The sequence below is a fragment of the Cavia porcellus genome, unplaced genomic scaffold, assembly GCF_034190915.1.
Source record: "Cavia porcellus strain 051 isolate PalLab524CR breed Dunkin Hartley unplaced genomic scaffold, mCavPor4.1 scaffold_4, whole genome shotgun sequence".
Lineage (NCBI taxonomy): Eukaryota > Metazoa > Chordata > Mammalia > Rodentia > Caviidae > Cavia > Cavia porcellus.
This window is the reverse complement of record NW_026947487.1, coordinates 71,754,320-71,772,740: the sequence shown is the minus strand read 5'-3', so window position 1 is coordinate 71,772,740 and position 18,421 is coordinate 71,754,320. Positions and strand designations below refer to the sequence as shown.

The 18,421-nt window shown below is 37.9% G+C and overlaps 1 protein-coding gene across 1 annotated transcript in view; it reads right to left on the bottom strand.

The window, feature by feature from the left end:
* Positions 1-18,421, bottom strand: part of Herc5 (HECT and RLD domain containing E3 ubiquitin protein ligase 5) — a 57,565-nt gene that overhangs the window by 6,645 nt on the left and 32,499 nt on the right. The window contains exons 17-19 of the mRNA XM_063246671.1: positions 12,011-12,163; positions 10,041-10,184; positions 1,132-1,298 (exon numbers count right to left, since the gene is read on the bottom strand). Coding sequence (XP_063102741.1) covers positions 1,132-1,298; positions 10,041-10,184; positions 12,011-12,163 — 464 coding nt within the window. The remainder of the gene's footprint in view (positions 1-1,131; positions 1,299-10,040; positions 10,185-12,010; positions 12,164-18,421) is intronic.

Here is an 18,421-nt window from a genome sequence, read left to right as displayed (position 1 = left end):
TAGAGAAAATTTTGCAATAAAAATTGTATTTATTGATTATATAAAATTTCAAAAGCAATAAATATTAACTTTAAAAAGCCTGACGTAGAAATCCAATCAGTGCAATGTAAATTTCTGCTCTTTGACCTCCCATTGTCTTCCTATAAAAAGCAACCTTTGTGTTTTAATTTGTTAGAATCCCTGCTAACCCACAGACACTGCTGTGTACTGTGAAAATTACACATAGGAGCTCATCTCCAGAGCAGATTCTCAACCAGGGATACTGTATCTTCCAAGGGACATGTGGCAAAATCTGGACATGGTTGTTACTACAAAGGGTTGGCTGCTACTGGCATCTAGTAAATAGCATCCAAATGCTGCTAACCATTGCATAATGCCCAGTACAGGCTCCCACAACAGAGTTAAATTCCCATGGGCAAGGGCCTATCTCAATGGTAGAGTGCATAAAGAGCTTAGGGTGGTTCCCTAGCAAAACAAATATAAGCACATGTGCAAGGGCATGTGTGTGCCCCCAAAATATCAACTTCACTGAGGTAGAGAAACCTTGCTGTAGTGTAAATGTTGCCAATATATTCCCCACAAGTACATGAGAAAAGAATCTTTCCCCCAACTTCTTCCCAATACACTAAGGAATTGATACTAGTATCAATGTATAAGCAGAAAAATGATTGTCATTCACTTAATTACTAGTGAAATTAATCATATTGTTATTTTTGATTAACCACACATATATATTAAGCTATATGTAATTATAGTACATGTATGATAAACCACATAAATAATAGATACTCTCCAAAATAACTGCACCCATCTTGATAAAATCAAGAGGTCAAACACAGATCTGCTTATGATACTAGGTAATAATTGGAGGAACGTTTTTGAAGTGCTACACAATTGTAAGTTATGCTAAAATTCAAATTCTTAGGAAGGGTGTATGATATTAAAATTAAAGATCATGATTACATATCTCTGTGTAATGTGATTTATTACTAAATAACTGCAACTACATACAGCCTTTTTTTTTTTTTGCACTGGGGGTTTAACTCAAGACCTCGCACTTGTGCCACTGAGCTAAATCCCCAGCTAAATCCCCCACATAACCTTTTCAAAAAAGAAAATATATTTACTTACTTCCCCCAAAAAGGACTGAGTTCTTTTAAATCTTCCAAAGACGGCTTTTGGTCCAGAAGTTTCTTATACAGAGCCAGTGGGAAAGGAAGATTGGCAATATTGAAATTGAATAGGGAGAGTCCACAGAGCGTACCGAAGAGGAAGTATCTATTCTGAAATTTAGGCTGCTAAGGTGAAACAATTAGATTAGTAAAGAAAATATAGTTCCTTTTTCTAAAGCTATAAATTAGGAAGAAATAGGATTCAGGACAATAAAATGGTGAGGTTTTTGATAGGTTACAAAACCATTTAATTTTTCTCCATTAAAATTCAAATTAGGAATATGAATAATAAAAAATGAATTTATTTATGTTACTAGAGGCAATCTGTGCTACAGGAACATATGCTCAGAGAACAGTTACAAACTAAGGTTTCGTGGTTTGACACTCACTGCCTTCTAATTCAAGGAAAAAAATGACACTCAGGGTGTACCTTACACTTTGAGTCTGATTCAGGGAAGTCAGAGGTGTTCTCATGAATAATGGGCTATCAGTACAAGCTTATGAGAAAGCTAAAGGATCGATAGTGTAGGCAGTGCACGCAAAGGTGTAACAAAGGGGAGAGAGTGCTGGTTAAATTGGTGCTCTATGGTCCGAGGGTCTCCCCAAGTGTCTGTGTAGGAAACTAGGTGTTCAGTGCGGCAACAATAGAACAGGTTCCTCACTCAGGGAAGCAGACACCCACACCATACTTTCTTAATGAAATATTTATTTTAGTATAATGGAAGCTGGTTGTGCTTTGTGTTCACTCAGTTGGTAGAGGAACAGCAAGGTGTATGCATGTGTGTCAAAGTATCAACAGGTAAGTATTACCCATGTTACATTTCTGTGTATTTATAATTTTTTCATTAAATGTTTTCTTTTTTCTTATGGAATTAGCCCAATTCCATACTATAGCACATGAAAATCTGCTTTTACAACTTTGGGAGGAGGTTGAAAGTGTATCAGGTGATTCAGCTACTGATGGTTACTTGGATCATGTAAGCCAAAGTTTTAACAGTGGTATGGGATAGGGTATGGCAGATAAATAAGTAGAGAATGAAGATCTTGACTCAGAGAAAGAAAACAGTAATGTAAATAAATATTTGACTAGTCAAAATACTATAAAGTTGTCATGTGTATCTGAACAATCTAACATTAGAACTTGGTCAGAATATGTTACTAGGTTCTTTCTAGGGATGAAACCTACTAGACAGAATGCCAGCACTGCAATTTAAGTTGGGAAATTGTTTGCAATGGATGATATGCTACCTGATGTCATAAAGTAACACTAATAATGAAATACAAGTAGTTTTCTTTTTGCATCATTAGTAATGCTTAAAATATATTCATCATGATACCTATCTGAACTAAAAGCCTTCATAGCAGACTTTATCATCTAATTGTCAGAATCTAAAGGATTTACAGAGAAGTGAAAGATGTAACATTGAGACTTTTAGAACAGCAACACTCAACATATTTGGTTTCCTTCAAAATGGCTATGTTTCAATGACAAAGACCCACCAAGAAAGAAAACAGTCTGACAATTTGGCTGCTATGTGTTCATTTTCTGAAAGTTTTGTTTTGAACTGTCAAGCAACTTATACTCCATCTGAGTACATAAGAACCGGTGAACAACTTGCATCATTTTGTGGCTGTTGAAGCTTTTGGCAATATATGCCAAATAAACCTTCCAAATGTGACATAAAAATATATCCCCTGGTAGATGTGGAGACATTTTACACCTGGAATTTAGAAATTTATTCTGGAACTCAACCACTAGGCAATAAACCATATGATGTTGTGAACAGACTTGTTGCACCCATTTCAAAAAGTAACCAAGGGCCGGCGATTTAGCTCAGTAGCGTAAGTGCCTGCCTGGCAAGCATGAGGTCATGAGTTAGATCCCCAGTACAAAAAAAGTAACCTAAATGTCATATTTAACAACTGGTTCACCATCTACTCATTGCTGTCACATTTGCTAAAAGAACATCAGTTGGCCAGCACAAGAACTATTTGCAAGAACAATGCAGAGATTCCCCCCCAAAATGTTGTAAGTTCACAATAGATAAGCATATAGCAGTCTTTGGATTTTTGAAAGACATAACATTGGCTTCATTTATGGCAAAGAAAAACAAAATAGCATTGATACTGTCACCCTTATATCCTGAGGATAAAACTCATGGAGAAGCAGGGCATGGCAGTACACACCTGTAATCCCAGCACTTAAATTCAGCCTGTGCTATGTAGTGAGCTCAAGACTGTGCTGGACTGCATAGACTCTGTCTCAAAAAATACAAAACAAACAAAACTCAAACAAACCCCCAAAGACAGAGTGACTCTTCAACTCAAATGAAGCCATAAATGGTCACATTTTATAACAAAATGAAAGGCAGAATGGATGCTGTTGATGAGTTATGCAGCAGTTTGAAACACCAAGTACTGGCCAATGATTGTATTTTACCGAATCCTAAGTGAGTCAAGCATAAACAGTTTCATAGTTCATACATTCCTCAAAAGAACAAGCACAAAATATGGAGAAATTTTCTTAGAGGGTTGAGATGGGAGTTGACAAATCAATTATAACAAAGGAAGAACAACATGTAACTCCCCAAAGAATTGTGGAGCAGACTGGCGAACAGACAGGTGAAATACCACAAAACCTCTGAAGAAAACAGGAAGATCACAAATATGTCCTATCAAAAAAGAGGAAAATAAATCACATGTGGCATGAGCATAAGCAATACTTGGAATGTGCTATTTTCATGTGTGATAAGTGCCTCAGGTGTGATAACTGAAGCACATAGAGATTATATTTGTGGTAGATATTTATTTGTATTTTCTTTTTTCAGGTTTTTTTGAGATAGGGTTTTGTTATGCAGTTCAGACTTTGTAGCCCAGGGTGGCATTGAACTCACTTTGTAGCTTTGAACTTGCAGTGATCCTCCTGCCTCAGCCTCCTGAGCTCAGGAGTGTACTTTTTGTATTTTCATTGTAGTCCACATAGGATTTTATTTTTGTGGTTTTAGATTTAGTAAGCAAACAAACACTTGATGAAGAAAATGTTAAAGCTTATTCTAAATAAACACATTTGAGATTTTACTTACATTTCGCTTTCCTAAGTATATATTATACAATGTAATAGGAACTTCCTGATGAAACAGGAAGGGAGGTGACAAATATGACTTGCCAAAAGAGACAGGGAAGCACCCAACTAAAAAAGAGAACTATACACCAATCTCCCTAATGAACACAGATGCAAAAATCCTCAATAAAATATTGGCAAATAGGATGCAGCAAATCATCAAGATTATGCACCATGACCAAGTGGGATTCATCCTAGGCATGCAGGGATGGTTCAACATATGTAAATCAATAAATGTATTCACCATATCAATAAAGCCAAAAGTAAGAATCACATGATCATTTCTGTAGATGCAGAAAAAGCTTTCAATAAGGTCCAACATTCATTCATGATAAGAACTTTACAGAAAATTGGAATAGATGGTCTTTACCTCAATATAATAAAGGCCATCTACGACAAACCAACAGCCAGTATCATACTAAATGGCCAAAAATTGAAAGCCTTTACTTTAAAATCAGGCACAAGACAAAGAAGTCCTTTATCACCACTTCTATTTAATATAATACTGGAAGTACTAGCCAGAGCAATTAGACAAGAAGGAGAAATAAAAGGGTTAAAGACAGGAAAAGAAGAAGTTAAATTATCACTGTTTGCAGATGACATGATACTCTACATAGAAGACCCCTTAAACTCCATTGAAAGACTCTTAGATATAATAAATAATTTCAGTAATGTAGCTGGATACAAAATCAATATTCAGAAATCAATAGCATTCCTATAAACTAACAACAAAATCACAGAGAGAGAAATAAGAAAAGCCACACTCTTCACACTAGCAACCAAAAAAATGAAATATTTAGGCATTACTCTTATGAAAGAAGTGAAAGACCTATACAGGGAAAATTATAATACACTGAAAAAAGAAATTGAAGATGATATCAGAAAATGGAAAGACATCCCATGTTCATGGATAGGAAGAGCAAACATTGTGAAAATGGCCATTCTCCCCAAACTGTTATACAGATTAAATGCAATCCCAATAAAAATACAATACCTTATAGATCTAGAGAAATCACTCCTAAAATCCATCTGGAACCAGAAGAGACCTAGAATAGCAAAAGCAATTCTAAGCAGCAAAGGCAAGGCAGGAGGCATCACAATCCCTGATTTGAAGTTATACTACAAAGCAACAGTAATAAAATCATCGTGGTACTGTAATCAAAACAGAGCCGAAGATCAATGGAATAGATTAGAAGATACAACCACAACTACAAACACACTCAACCACCTTATCTTTGATAAAGGAGCCAAGCAGGTTCACTGGAAGAATGACAGTCTCTTTAATAAATGGTGCTAGAAAAACTGGCTCTCCATTTGCTGAAAACTAAAACCAGACCCATGCCTATCACCATCTACTAAATTAAAATCTAAATGGATCAAAGTTCTGAATATTAAAACAGAAACACTAAATCTATTGGAAGACAAATTGGGTAGAAACCTTGAAGACATAGGGGTAGGTAGAGAATTCATGAACAGTACTCAAACGGCGCGGGAAATACTTCCCAGAATCAATAACTTGGAACACCTCTTATTAAAAAGTTTCTGCATGTAAAAAAAAAAATCTCCAGCATAGTGAAAAGAAAACCCACAAACTGGGAAAAGATCTTAGTGAACTGCCCCTCAGACAAGAGACTTTTGTCTAAAACATATAAAGAATTAAAAAAACTCAGACCCCCAAAATTCAAAGATCCAATCCAAAAATGGGCATCTGAGATGAATACACACTTCTCAGATGAAGGAATACAAATGGCAAATAAATATATGAAAAATGTTCATCATCATTACTCATTAGAGAAATGCAAATTAAAACCACACTGAGATTCCATCTCACTCCTGAAAGAATGGCCAGGATCAAGAAAACCACCAACAACAAATGCTGTAGAGGCTGTGGGGAAAAAGGAACTCTTCTGCACTGTTGGTGGGAGTGTAGACTGGTACAACCTTTGTGGAGGTCAGTCTGGAGATTCTCAAAAAGCTGGGATTGGAAGTCCCATTTATTCCAGCTATTCCACTTCTAGGCATATTCCCAGAAGAACTGAAAGCATCATACCACAGTGATATACGCACACCTATGTTTATAGCAGCACAATTTGTAATTGCCAGATCTTGGAAACAACCCAAGTGTCCATCAACTGAGGAATGGATAAAAAAGTTGTGGTATTTTTATACAATAGAGTACTACTCAGCTATAAAGAAGGATCACATTGAGATATTTATAAATAACTGGGCACAGCTTGAGACCATACTCATAAGTGAAATAAATCAAACTTGCATGTGTGAATACCAAATAGTTTCCTTAGTGTAAGAAATGATTCAAATATATAAAAATATGTGGTAATCATGATCTCCCATTATGTGTGCTTGAAGCCTTATAAAGTTTTCACTTATTAATTGGAATGGCTTTATTCTGGGCTGCTTGATATTATTGCCTGTGATGAAATGAACAGCTATTTTGAAGAAAACAAGACATCATAATAGCTAGTGCTGATTTACTATCATCTTGTTTTGAAGCCCCACCAAACTATGGCCCTTCTGTCTCCATTGGTTTTATCATGTTGTATCTTGCTGGATTTTATTATATGTGATAGTATAAACAAAAATTGTTATAGGCAAAGAGATAATATAGAAACCATTGTTCATTTTTTGTTAGCTGGTTCTAAATATCCTACAATACTTTCATCCACCTGAATGGTTTTACACTGTCTTGATATGTTTGATGCTATAGTATACGAAGTTATATTCAAATATTTCAAGGAAAAAAGACACTATGGTAACTACTACTAAGTCGGGTTTTTTGGTGGTGAAGCACTAGGTTGCTGAAATTGTCAGGGTTTTGTTTTCCTCTTAAGTAAGCACTGTATAATAAAACTCATAAAATCAAAATAAACAATTAAATAGAAATATTTTTAAAAAATAAATGTGGGCATCATAAACCCATTGTAATGTTCCTTTTAGAAAATTTCCCATGACATGGAATCTTTAGGAGGCAGGGTTTAGGAAGAGGCTCTGAGATTACTGGGAATGTACCCTTGGAAGGCAGTAATGTAGTTCCCATGACAGTCCACTCTCACCTTGGCTTCCCATCTCTCCAGGTAACCTCTTCCCTGCACAAGACACAGCATGATAACATTTTTCATGAGATCCTCATAGTTGAGACACTAGCAGTGTATCAGGTGTCTGAACATACCAGAAATGAAGGCTTAATAATCTCTCTCAATTTCAATCTCTCTCTCTCTGTCTGTCTCTGTCTGTCTGTCTGTCTGTCTGTCTCTCTCTCTCTCTCTCTCTCTCTCTCTCTCTCTCTCTCTCTCTTGCCCTCTCTTGCTCTCCCTCTCCCTCTCACTCTCTCTCGGTCTTTTGAGACAGGGTTTTACTATGTAGCCCAGGTTGACCTCGAACTCACAGCAATCCTCCTGTCTCAGTCTCCCAAGTGCCGGGATTACAGGTCTGCACCACCATGCTGGGCTTAGAGCTCTTTTAATTTTTTAATTTTTTTTTGGTGCCGAGTGACCTTGCGCTTGCCAGGCAGGCGCTTAAGCCACTGAGCTAAATCCCTAGCCCCAAGCTCTTTTATTTTTTTGTAAAGCAACAGCTTTGGATGTTTCATTATGATAATGAAATCAACAACAATAATAATAACAAAAACAGATTAATACAGTTGGCTTTGCTTTTGTGCCTTAGATTCTACATGAGAGAAAACCCAGGCACGTTCTCTCTTTCCTCCCCTCCCCTCCCCTCCCCCCCCCCTCTCTCTGTTTGTCTGTCATAATTGTTGCCCAACAGAGGAAAGGTCATTAGCTTGAAGACCATAAGATTTCTACTCTTGTACTGGACTTGCTGTTATAGGCACACAGCTTGGGCCATTTACAAAATGTTCAATCAACTCAATCTACTTACCCTATTGGCTTCTCAAGATAAATGAGGACAGATGATAAAAATGTATTTGAATTTAAGAAGTGAGTTAAAGGTACAATATACGTAATCTCCAAAGGTGATTGCTCCTAAACTAATCCATTTTATTTCCCAAACTATGGGGAAATGCTTGGCAAAGGAGTAACTGGATTTGAGTGTGATAAGGATGGGACCTTGGAACAACAGTTCTCATGCTCCTAGAATGCACGGTTAAGAGTTTAGAGCAGAATCTGCAAGATGGCAATCAGCAAAACTGGCAGTCAGTTTGCTCTCAGAGTCGTCTGCTTTGGCCATTAGTGTCCCCTCTGCCCCCATAAGGATTACTTAATGCAGGATGACATTTGTCATGTAACAAACCATTCCGTTACAGCCCTGTCCTCTGACAAAAATTCCTATACACAGCACTGCAAGAGCTTTTCTTCTACATCTTTGTTATCATGGCTTTGAATCACAAATCAGTAACTGCAGAGGTCTGCGCTCACCGTTGTTTCCCTGAGGCGCTCTTACACCAAAGAAGCAGCCCCTCTTAATTCTTCATCTCTGAGTAATCTTCATCCTCTGCTCATCTACAGCTGCACACCATGACCGCACACTGTGACTCTAAACTTTGTAGTATGCCCCTTGGTTCTACATTATTTTGTCGTTTTAACAAAGTCATATACAAATTTAAAAATTTTTTTGTTTTTGTACTTTCTGTCCAGAAGGACAGCACAGTGCTTAAGAGTCAAGGCTTTGGAGTCAAACGGCCTTGAATTCATATTTTAGTGTGGTCACTTGCTAGGTGCTATGGTCTTGTGTGCTTTATGTCTCAGCCTTACTTTCTTCACCTGTAAGACCAAGATGAACCACCAGCCTTATAGGGTTAATACAGTTTATTTTCTCCGCTCTATCCCTCACTTATACTTTAGTCCATTCTGTCTCTGTCTTTAATGATTATCTCAGGTCTATCCTTTTCCACCGTACATCCTCTAATGACTTTCATCCTCCCTGGATGTTCTTTTGTCCTAACAAATACTACTTTAAATTTTGGTGTTTTTCATATTGTCATACTACCATTTTTTATTTTTGCAATATTCTTGTAAAGAAGACAAGACAGAAATGATACTCATTTTTTAGATAAGAAACTGAAAACTCAATCATGGAATGACTACTATCACTTACTAGAACTCTGGACTGTTTTCCACACCATTGACTCCTTCCTCCCCTTGATGTGCTTCTCGGTAACTGTTAGACATTTAGTTAGCAATCTAGTGTAAGTCTTGTCACTCCCATCTATGTACATGAAGTTTCAAGGGGAAAGGGATTCTGTCAGATAATTTGAATTTTCTACATTATTTAATACAGTGTGGGAACATCAAGAAACACTGACTTAATGCCTATCAACTGATTTTTTTATAATTTTAAAAAGAAAGCGCTTACATTCCAAGCATATTTTTAAAAAATATAACCATTACACAATTCACTCACTTTTCAGAATTAAGAGGTATATTTGTCAATAATGTCTATCAATTATTTCTCTCCTGCTTGAAGTTACTCTCAATTACTAGGTTTCAAAATTTAGGACATACCCCAAGTATTTATGTATCTGATTTCAGGAAAAGAAATTGTAGTATAACAATACAATTGAGTATTTTTTCACAATATAAAAGTATTAATTGTGGATACATATCACAACATGGAAGAATCACAGCAAAATTATGGACCATACAAGTGCTACCCAAAATATAGGTCCCAAGGCTCACTATGATGTTATCTTATCTTATTTTCTATGGTTTGCATATTGCAGTATGTGGAGTATATTTTCTGTTCTAAAAAAATATGAGAAAGAGACTTACGTTTACAGGGAACCACATGCAGGAGCCCTCTTCAGGGTATATAAACATCCCGTATTCTGGCTGGGTCATCTCTTCAAATATACAGTGGAAGAATTCGGCTGTGACCCCTCCATTCTCAGGACGAATTTCTTTGATAAATTCAACCTAAGCAAGAGAACACATCCCCACAGTCCGATTTAAACCTAATGCTTCAGCCTTTACGGAAAGTGTTAAATTTCTAACGATCACTCTTACAGTCACTAGAACTACCAGAATCACTCAGCACTTACCTCCACCCAGTCTACACAGCCTCCATTTCCTGCCTAGCAGTGGGGACCACCAATCTATTTTTCTCAGGCTGTTGCATAGTAAGTGTGTGGATCACTTAGACTGCTACATGGACCAAGGGAAGGGAGTCTCTAGCATCTACCATTTATGGTGACCAGAATCTTGAATCAATTTTGGTGTGCTTCAAACTCCAGGGCTTCTCAGTTCCCCAGTTATTCTATGCTACTGTGTATCTTCATCTTACTGTTCAGGTTTTACATTCTTGGCCAGAGTTAACAGTTACTTGGTTTCCCAAGCCTGTGTCCACAATAGGGCTTTTGCTAAATCACCCTTTCAGTCAGCCTGGGCATTAGGCCTGCAGAAACCGTGGTTCTTGATTGCTCTCACCATCGCACAAGAAATCAGTATCAACGAGGCCCTCCTTTTAGACATGCAGATACGAAAGTAGTAGAGACGCTCTCTACTACTTTCGTATCTGCATGTCTCTGGAGATACTCCTTTTTGACTTCCTTTTCTGCTATTCTTTATCTCTTTGCTATTTGTTTTTCTTTTTTTTGGTGCTGTGGCTTCAACCCAAGGCATCATGCATACTTGGCAACTACTCTACCACTGAGCTATACCTCTAGTCAAATCGTCTTACTGTAAGTGTCCATGAGCTTCACTGTTTTGGATTTTGCTCTTTCCACTCTCTTTGCTTGGAAGGTTCTATTTGCAAGATGTTTGATCAAAACCTTGGCCACAACCATCATGTTCAAGAACTGCCTTACCTTCCCACATGAAAAGTATGACAGAAAATTAAGCTTTTTCTGGTTTTATTATTTCTGCTCATGTCCTAGCAAGTCTGTCCATATCATAGGACTCCCTCATAATGGGCAATGACAACCTTGTCATGCTCAGATTCTATATATTGAATGGATTTGCCTTGAAATTTACTTTCTCATCTCCTGGTCAATTCTGTTGGTGAACAATTTTCTACTGATTTCCTCCCAGTTAAGATATAAGGAAAAATAGCTACGAACAGAGTCACACAACTAGAAAGTCTGGCTTATAAAATAGTTTCTTTGTTTCCCACTGGAATCCCATGTTGGGAGCTATCTCTCTCCTATTTGAGTCTCACCCTTCAGGTTCTGGTCTCCTTTCGTAGAGATCAGCATTAACCCTCATGCCTGACATCAGGAAAATCTACTTTCTTCTGTCAGATCCAAGCCTTACCCATAGTGTTAGTCATAACACTATTACCACGATAGGGCAAATATTCTGAGATACCACATAATAAACATCCTACACACACACACAGGATTAAATGAAGGATGCCTAGGAATGAAACCCATACAGTAGAAGATCTGAAACTCAAAAAAGAACCAAAATATAGAGTCATTGCCCCTGTTGACTGTATGAGTAGTTCCAATTCTTCACCACTCCTTAATGTATGAGTTTTACATGTGATCTTTGCAGTTCTTCTTCTTGATGTTTTTTAGTATATTTCCAGATTCTGACTTGAGCCTTTTTTGACTAAAAAAAAAATCTATTCAGTCATTTAATTTCTATCCTGCACCTCTTGTAAGAGTGAGAAGAACATGCTTGCTGGTCACAGCAGAAAGATAAAAGATACACAAAGCAAAATCTAACTGCCCTGGCCACGTTGAGCATAACATCAACCTCTGAGCATCAGTAAAAATATTCAGTGACACTTTTTACTGTACCACTAAAGTTTTCGAAAGGTCGGCGTCTTCAACTTGGCCTAACTGGTGTAAGGCATCTTCTACCAGGTGACTTCGCCTGATTCTCAGTATTAATCTAGGTGATTCAATTTTTCCTTCCATCATTCTACGTCGGTATACCTTTTCTTCTGTCCTCTGTAAAAAGAAGTATATTGGTTGGCTTCTCATTTTGACTAGCAAGAATCCTAGAGATAGTTTAATGTTTCTCATAAAACATCCTTTGCAAAACATACATTTTATCACTACTGCCATTACTTGGTATACTCTCACTGTCATTAACAAAAAGAACTATTTGTCCACATGATGGTAGATAAAACAAATGTAGCATCAGAAAAACTATGGCACCTAAGAGTCATGTACAAGAAATTAGTCATCCTGCATGAATGGGGGCACATAGTAATTGAAAACATCTCAGATCATACATTGTGGAATGGGATTCTGAAAGGCAACCCTGATACCCAGCGTGCTGAAACAGTGTTGCACCATGAACCTCATGATGCACTCATGGGCACTTCCAGGGCTCAGGAATAATGATAGCGTTGGACAAAGATGGGAGAAGATAGACTCAAGGAGACTGATTCCTCTCCTAACTAAGGTGCATTAACCCAGAGGGCAGTCTGCTCTACAAGCACTAGAAACATGGCCCAGGTGGCCCCATTTTATATCTAGCATTGCTCCTGTTACTCTGCTTACTGTTTAGCTTTTTTGGGTACCCAACATTGCTTCACCACTTCAGTCCCTGACTTTGTCTCTGCTGAACTCTAGGTTAGACATTTAGAGATGGACTTGTCAACCTTACTCCAACACTCCTCTAGGGCTTCTTCATATCACAAGAACAATAAAAACGTATTTAGGGCTGATAAACCGATGTCATTCTCTCAGTGTCTGTCCTATAATTGTGACAGCAAGGCCAGTGGCTATCAGATGTCCTCTTCTAAGTTTGTAGTTCGGGTGTGTTTACCCATGTTAACACTCTTCACGGTTCCCAGACAAGGGTACATGGGACTTTGGGCTTGGCACTCCCTTGTCCTAGATTTCTGTCACCACTATATACTGTACTCTGAGAAATTTAGTCATGATGTCACCACGTTTTCCTATGTTTTTTTTTTTTTTTTTTTGAGGTAAAGCTTTCTGAAGGAGGTTGTGAGCTTAGGAAATGGAACAAGTCCGGTCTCTGGTCCTCTCTGGTCATCTCCTGGCTCTAGACTCTAAAACAATGGTGTCCATTAACAGTACTGACCCTAGAGCAATTTATTGCATGCCTGTGAGTGACAGCCATAGCTAGCAATGTCCTCTGCTGACTCTGGCAGAGAGAAGAGTCTCTAGCTATTGCAGAACTGGATTAGCCTCCTACATCTTGTTCTCTCTCTCAGCTTTTCCATGCCTGTTCTCTATTCATTGGTTTTCTCTTTCTCTGTCTCCACAATTGAATTGGTAGTTCCGTCTGGAGCTTACAATTTAAGACTGTACATCATGTCACCTTTGGAGAATGGGACTATGAATGTGCTGTCCAACTCTGCCCATCAGAACTACAACCAGGAGTTTTCTGTCATAATCCTTCATTATGTGCATGCTGCCTGCTTGGGTCCACTGTCCACTCAACTACTCTCTAACAGACTAGAAATTTTAGACATTGATGAAGAAGTGGATCTACAAATGAAGGACTGAGTAATGTAAAAGATCAGAAAACCAGATCTGAAAAGGAAAGATAATCTATTTTTCCCTTTACCAAGAATGTTAGGAAAATAAAAACCGAAGCAATCTTTGTAAACTTATTTATAAATACACTAGTGATTGACAGTAGTAACAGCAACTAGAGGGAGATACCTTATCTATAGAATTCAGTAGGAATGTATAAAGATGTATCTTGTGTCTAACTTGCTTATTGTACATAAATCTAGTATTAATGGATTTATGGGCCATGTTACATTGGAAAATGTCATGTGTGCTGGTATTTTAGGATTAGAGTATAGAAATGAAATCTTTTAGGTTTGAAAAGGCTCTTATTGGACTTCCTGAGAACATGGCGGACAGACAGCAGCAGCTACTGAAGGCTCTCTAAAGGCTCGGCTCAGAGGCCAGGAATGATGCGGACTAAGGAGATACGAACCAGTAGAGATATGCTCTGCTGACTCAGGAACGAACTGGGCTGAGAGAATCTAACTTAGAATACAGTCCTGGCGCTAAAATAGGAACAGAAAAATCTCGGTGTGGAGGTTCGACCCCGTGCCATTGGAAACCGCGGTTTGGATTTCCCGCCGCCCAGCGGCTGGCTGCCTCCACAGCGGCTCGGCAAGGAGAGACGCGCCGAGCTCTGGGAACGGGAGTCTGCGAACGGAGTCGGAAACAGGACGGACAAGGAGGAAAACTGACTGGTGGCGAGGTGAGCAAGAAACTGATCCCCTACCACAGTTTGACTCCAGCGGAGGTTTTTCTGGGCTCGGGCAGTCCTGTAAGAGCAGGGTGCGGTGACAACTCCAGCTGCACATTCCCCTCTCGGACAGGATTGGTGAAAGGTGCCTGGCCTGAGTGACGCTGCTGGCGGACTCCCTAGGCTGGCCTAACCCAGATCCCAGAGCCTGACGGTGGCCCGGAGGAGCGACCGACTCCCGCGTAGGCTGCCTCCTCCGCAACTCCCTGGGGCGCAGCGGTGGGCGGGAACAACTAGCCAGCGCAATTTGATCAGGCTGTGGCTGACAGGCAGGGAAGCCGGGCCTCCTATGTAAGATTGCATTTTATAAGGAACAGAAAATATGGGGAAGGGAAGCAACAAAAAAGGCTCCTCGGCCCCCAATCCTGAGAAACAGGCAATAGTGGACACCGCACCAATATACATTAAGCGCCATTTAGAGAGCCTCATAGACCAATTCAGGAATGAAGTTATCAATGACCTGAAGCTAGAAGTATGCAGAATAGTTAGAGAAATGCTAAGCACCACCCAGGAAAAAGCAGATGGTGGAATGGAAGAACAGAAAAAGAGGGGAGAATTACTTGATGGAGAAAACAGAGAAAGCATTGAGTATGTGAAGCAGGTTCAAAGAGACTATCAAGAAATTAAGAAGTCTATCCAAGACTGGCATAACAGCTTGAAAGAAACTAAGGACAGACTATCTGAATTGGAGGGCAGACTTGAAACATGGGAGAATGAAATGAAAAACTTCTTAAAAATAACAAAGAAACACACAGCAATAATACAAAGACAAGAAGATGATAAGAGGAGCCATAACTTAAGGATTAAGAACATAAAAGAAGAAGTAGGGACACAAACAAGTGAACTACAAAAGCTACTCACAGAAATAATCCAGGAGAATTTTCCTAATTTAGCAAAAGGTAAAGATACTCAGATGTATGAGGCATACAGAACCCCAGCTACCTACAACCCTAACAGAGAAACACCCAGGCATATAATAATAAAAATTCCAGAAATTCAATACAAGAACAGAATATTAAAAGCTGTAAGAGACAAGAAACAGATCACTTACAAGGGAATACCCATCAGAATTACAGCAGATTTCTCTTCACAAACCATCAAATCACGAAGAGCATGGGGAGAAATAATTCAAGCTTTGAAAGATAATAATCTCCAGCCAAGATTGAGATATCCTGCACAACTGTCCCTGGAAATTGATGGAAAAACGAGGTGCTTCCAGGATAAAGAGGAACTGGGGGAATTTGCAACCACCAATTCAACCCTACAGAAAGTATTGCAGGATATTCTAAAAAAAGAAAAATACAAAGAACCCAGAAATAGTGGTGGGGAGGCCACAACGAATGGAGCAGAGAACAAAATGAAGAAGACAAACTGACAGCTACTGACAGAAAAAGAGCTCAACAGAAATGAGACAGAGAAGATTGGATGATAGGAACAGCTTTTTTTGGAGAAAATGACATCTTAATAGGTAATGCTGATTTAGTACCATCTTGTTTTGAAGTCTCATCTAGCTTTTGTTCTTCTGTCTCCAATGGTCTAAACAGGTTGTATCTTATTGGATTTTGTTATGTACGATAGTATAAGCAAAAACCTTTTAAGGACAAGGAGATTATACAGAGACCATTGTTCATTTTCTGTTAGTCGATTCTAAATACTCTATAATGCTGTCATTCTCTTAAATGGTTTTATATTGTTTTGATATACTTAATGCTACAGTATATGAAGTTGTACTCAAGACTTCAGGGAGGGAGTCAATATGGTAACTATTTTTGGGTCAGGATTATCTGGTGGTGAAACACTATTCTGCTTAAATGGTTATGTTTTGATCTGCCCTGTTTCGCTGTTATGCCCTCTTTTTTCTCAATCTCCACTCCATTATTTACTTTTTTATTTTTATCCATTTAATTAAAGGGAAAAATATAGCAGGATATAATATAGTAACCCACTTTGACTTTCTATTATCTCGATTTGAAGCCCTGTATTACTCTCACCATCTTGTTTTTGACTGAGGTTCCTCTATTCTGTTTTGCTGGATAGTATCAGGTTCGAAAGTTTAGGCATCAGCTGAGAAGATAATGAGATTCATTATAACGCCCATTCTCGTTGACTTTTATCTACTTTTGAAGACCTACAATATCTCCAATGTTTTGGTTTTGTCGGTTTTATTCTTTACAGTTTTGTTCAATTGTATAACAACTAATGATATAGGCAATTCTATTAGAAATAGCGGGAGGCATTATGGTAACCATTGTTGATCACCTTGTATTATGTTTTTATATTATCTATTATGTCCACCCTTTTGACTTGACCGATTCTGTTCTGTTATGTCACATTTGGTTTTACTCTCTTCCAAAAAAGCAATAAGAACCGTGGGAGCAATGAAACCCAAAATGTGTAATAGTCATTGTACAAAAGAGAGGAAAAAAAAGTGCTCTAAACTATATAACTGCATGTATATTTAAATGTATAAGATAGAAAATGATATCACAGAGTTTTATTGGATCATTGAACAGAACTGTTTGCAGTATCATTGTTGGAATGTCCACTCTACAAGCTTTAATTTTGTGACTTGAACAATTATTTCTAAGATGGCAATATGTAATCCATTAACTAGTGATTGCCTACTGCGCATTTTTTTCTCCTGTAAATCTGTATAACTTGTACCCCTTCACTGTTTTTTTTTTCTTTCTTTTCTTTTCTCCTTAAATAAAATAAAAAAAAAAAAAGAAAAGGCTCTTATTGTAGATACATGTCCTTGGACGCCTGTATGTTTTACTCAGACAGATGGCAGTACACTTTGAATTATTTATTTATTTTTTGTCTTTTTCGTTTTTTTTTTTTTTTTTATTGGTACCAGGGATCGAGCTCATGACTGCCTGCTTGCAAGGCAGGCACTTATGCTGCTGAGCTAAATCCCCAGCCCCAACACTTTGAATTATTAATAGAAGTCAGTAATAGTCACTACCTTAGATTCCTCTCAGTCTTCAAAGTAGAAGCACTAGATATAAACAGATATGAACCTGTCTCAAGGAGTGATATAGAAAACAGGCCTGAGTAATGAACAATATCTCTGGAAAATCTTTAACATAATGTCTGTGGGAGGAACACCATAAATATAAACTGAAAACTAAGGTTGATGGTGATAAAGAAACAAAATAAATGTACATGTTAAGTGGAAATAACACAAGAAAAGAGCCATAGTGTGAAAGTAAGGGAAAAATAGAATCACTAACTGAGTATTATTTCAGAAAAAATTGAACCAATTGGAGCTTACAAATCCAGCCCCAAGAAGCTTAAAGACATAAAGCCCAAATACTGATGCTAATAGCACAGTAGAAACTAAAACTACATAGAGAAAGAGAGAAAACGACAGAAGAAGCACACCCTACTAAATACTTTCAGTATTTCTCATATAGGAAAGCAATTATCTAGAGAAAATGAGGAGTAAGGCAACAATGAGAAATATAAATTAAAAATTATCTGAAATATGATTAAATCTGAAATTGAAAAAATCACAGATTGGTAATATTCTACACTGGTGAACATGTGGAATATTCCATACACTGCCGGTAGAAACTTAAGTTGGTACAAACTCTATAGCATTTTTCAGCATTTAATAATCTAAAAGGAAAAGATTAAACACTGCCTTCCTATTTCAATGGTGTTTAGCAATTTTAGGGTTGCCAAACAGCCCTTGACTAACGAAGAAATGTTTTTTTTAGAATTCCAGTTAACACTCGGCAAGAAGTGATGGGGCTGGAACTGGTGTACTGCAAGCCTTAATAAAAATAATGTGTGGAATTATTAAATAATTTTCTCTATATGCATAAAATTTCAAAAGACTTACAGAACACATTAAAATGGAAGAAGAATCATGTATTAACCACCTGTACCCAATGATGAGGATCAGCAGAGGCCAAGAGCAGGACAACCAGAAAAGATGCATTAAAGTATGAGAAAAA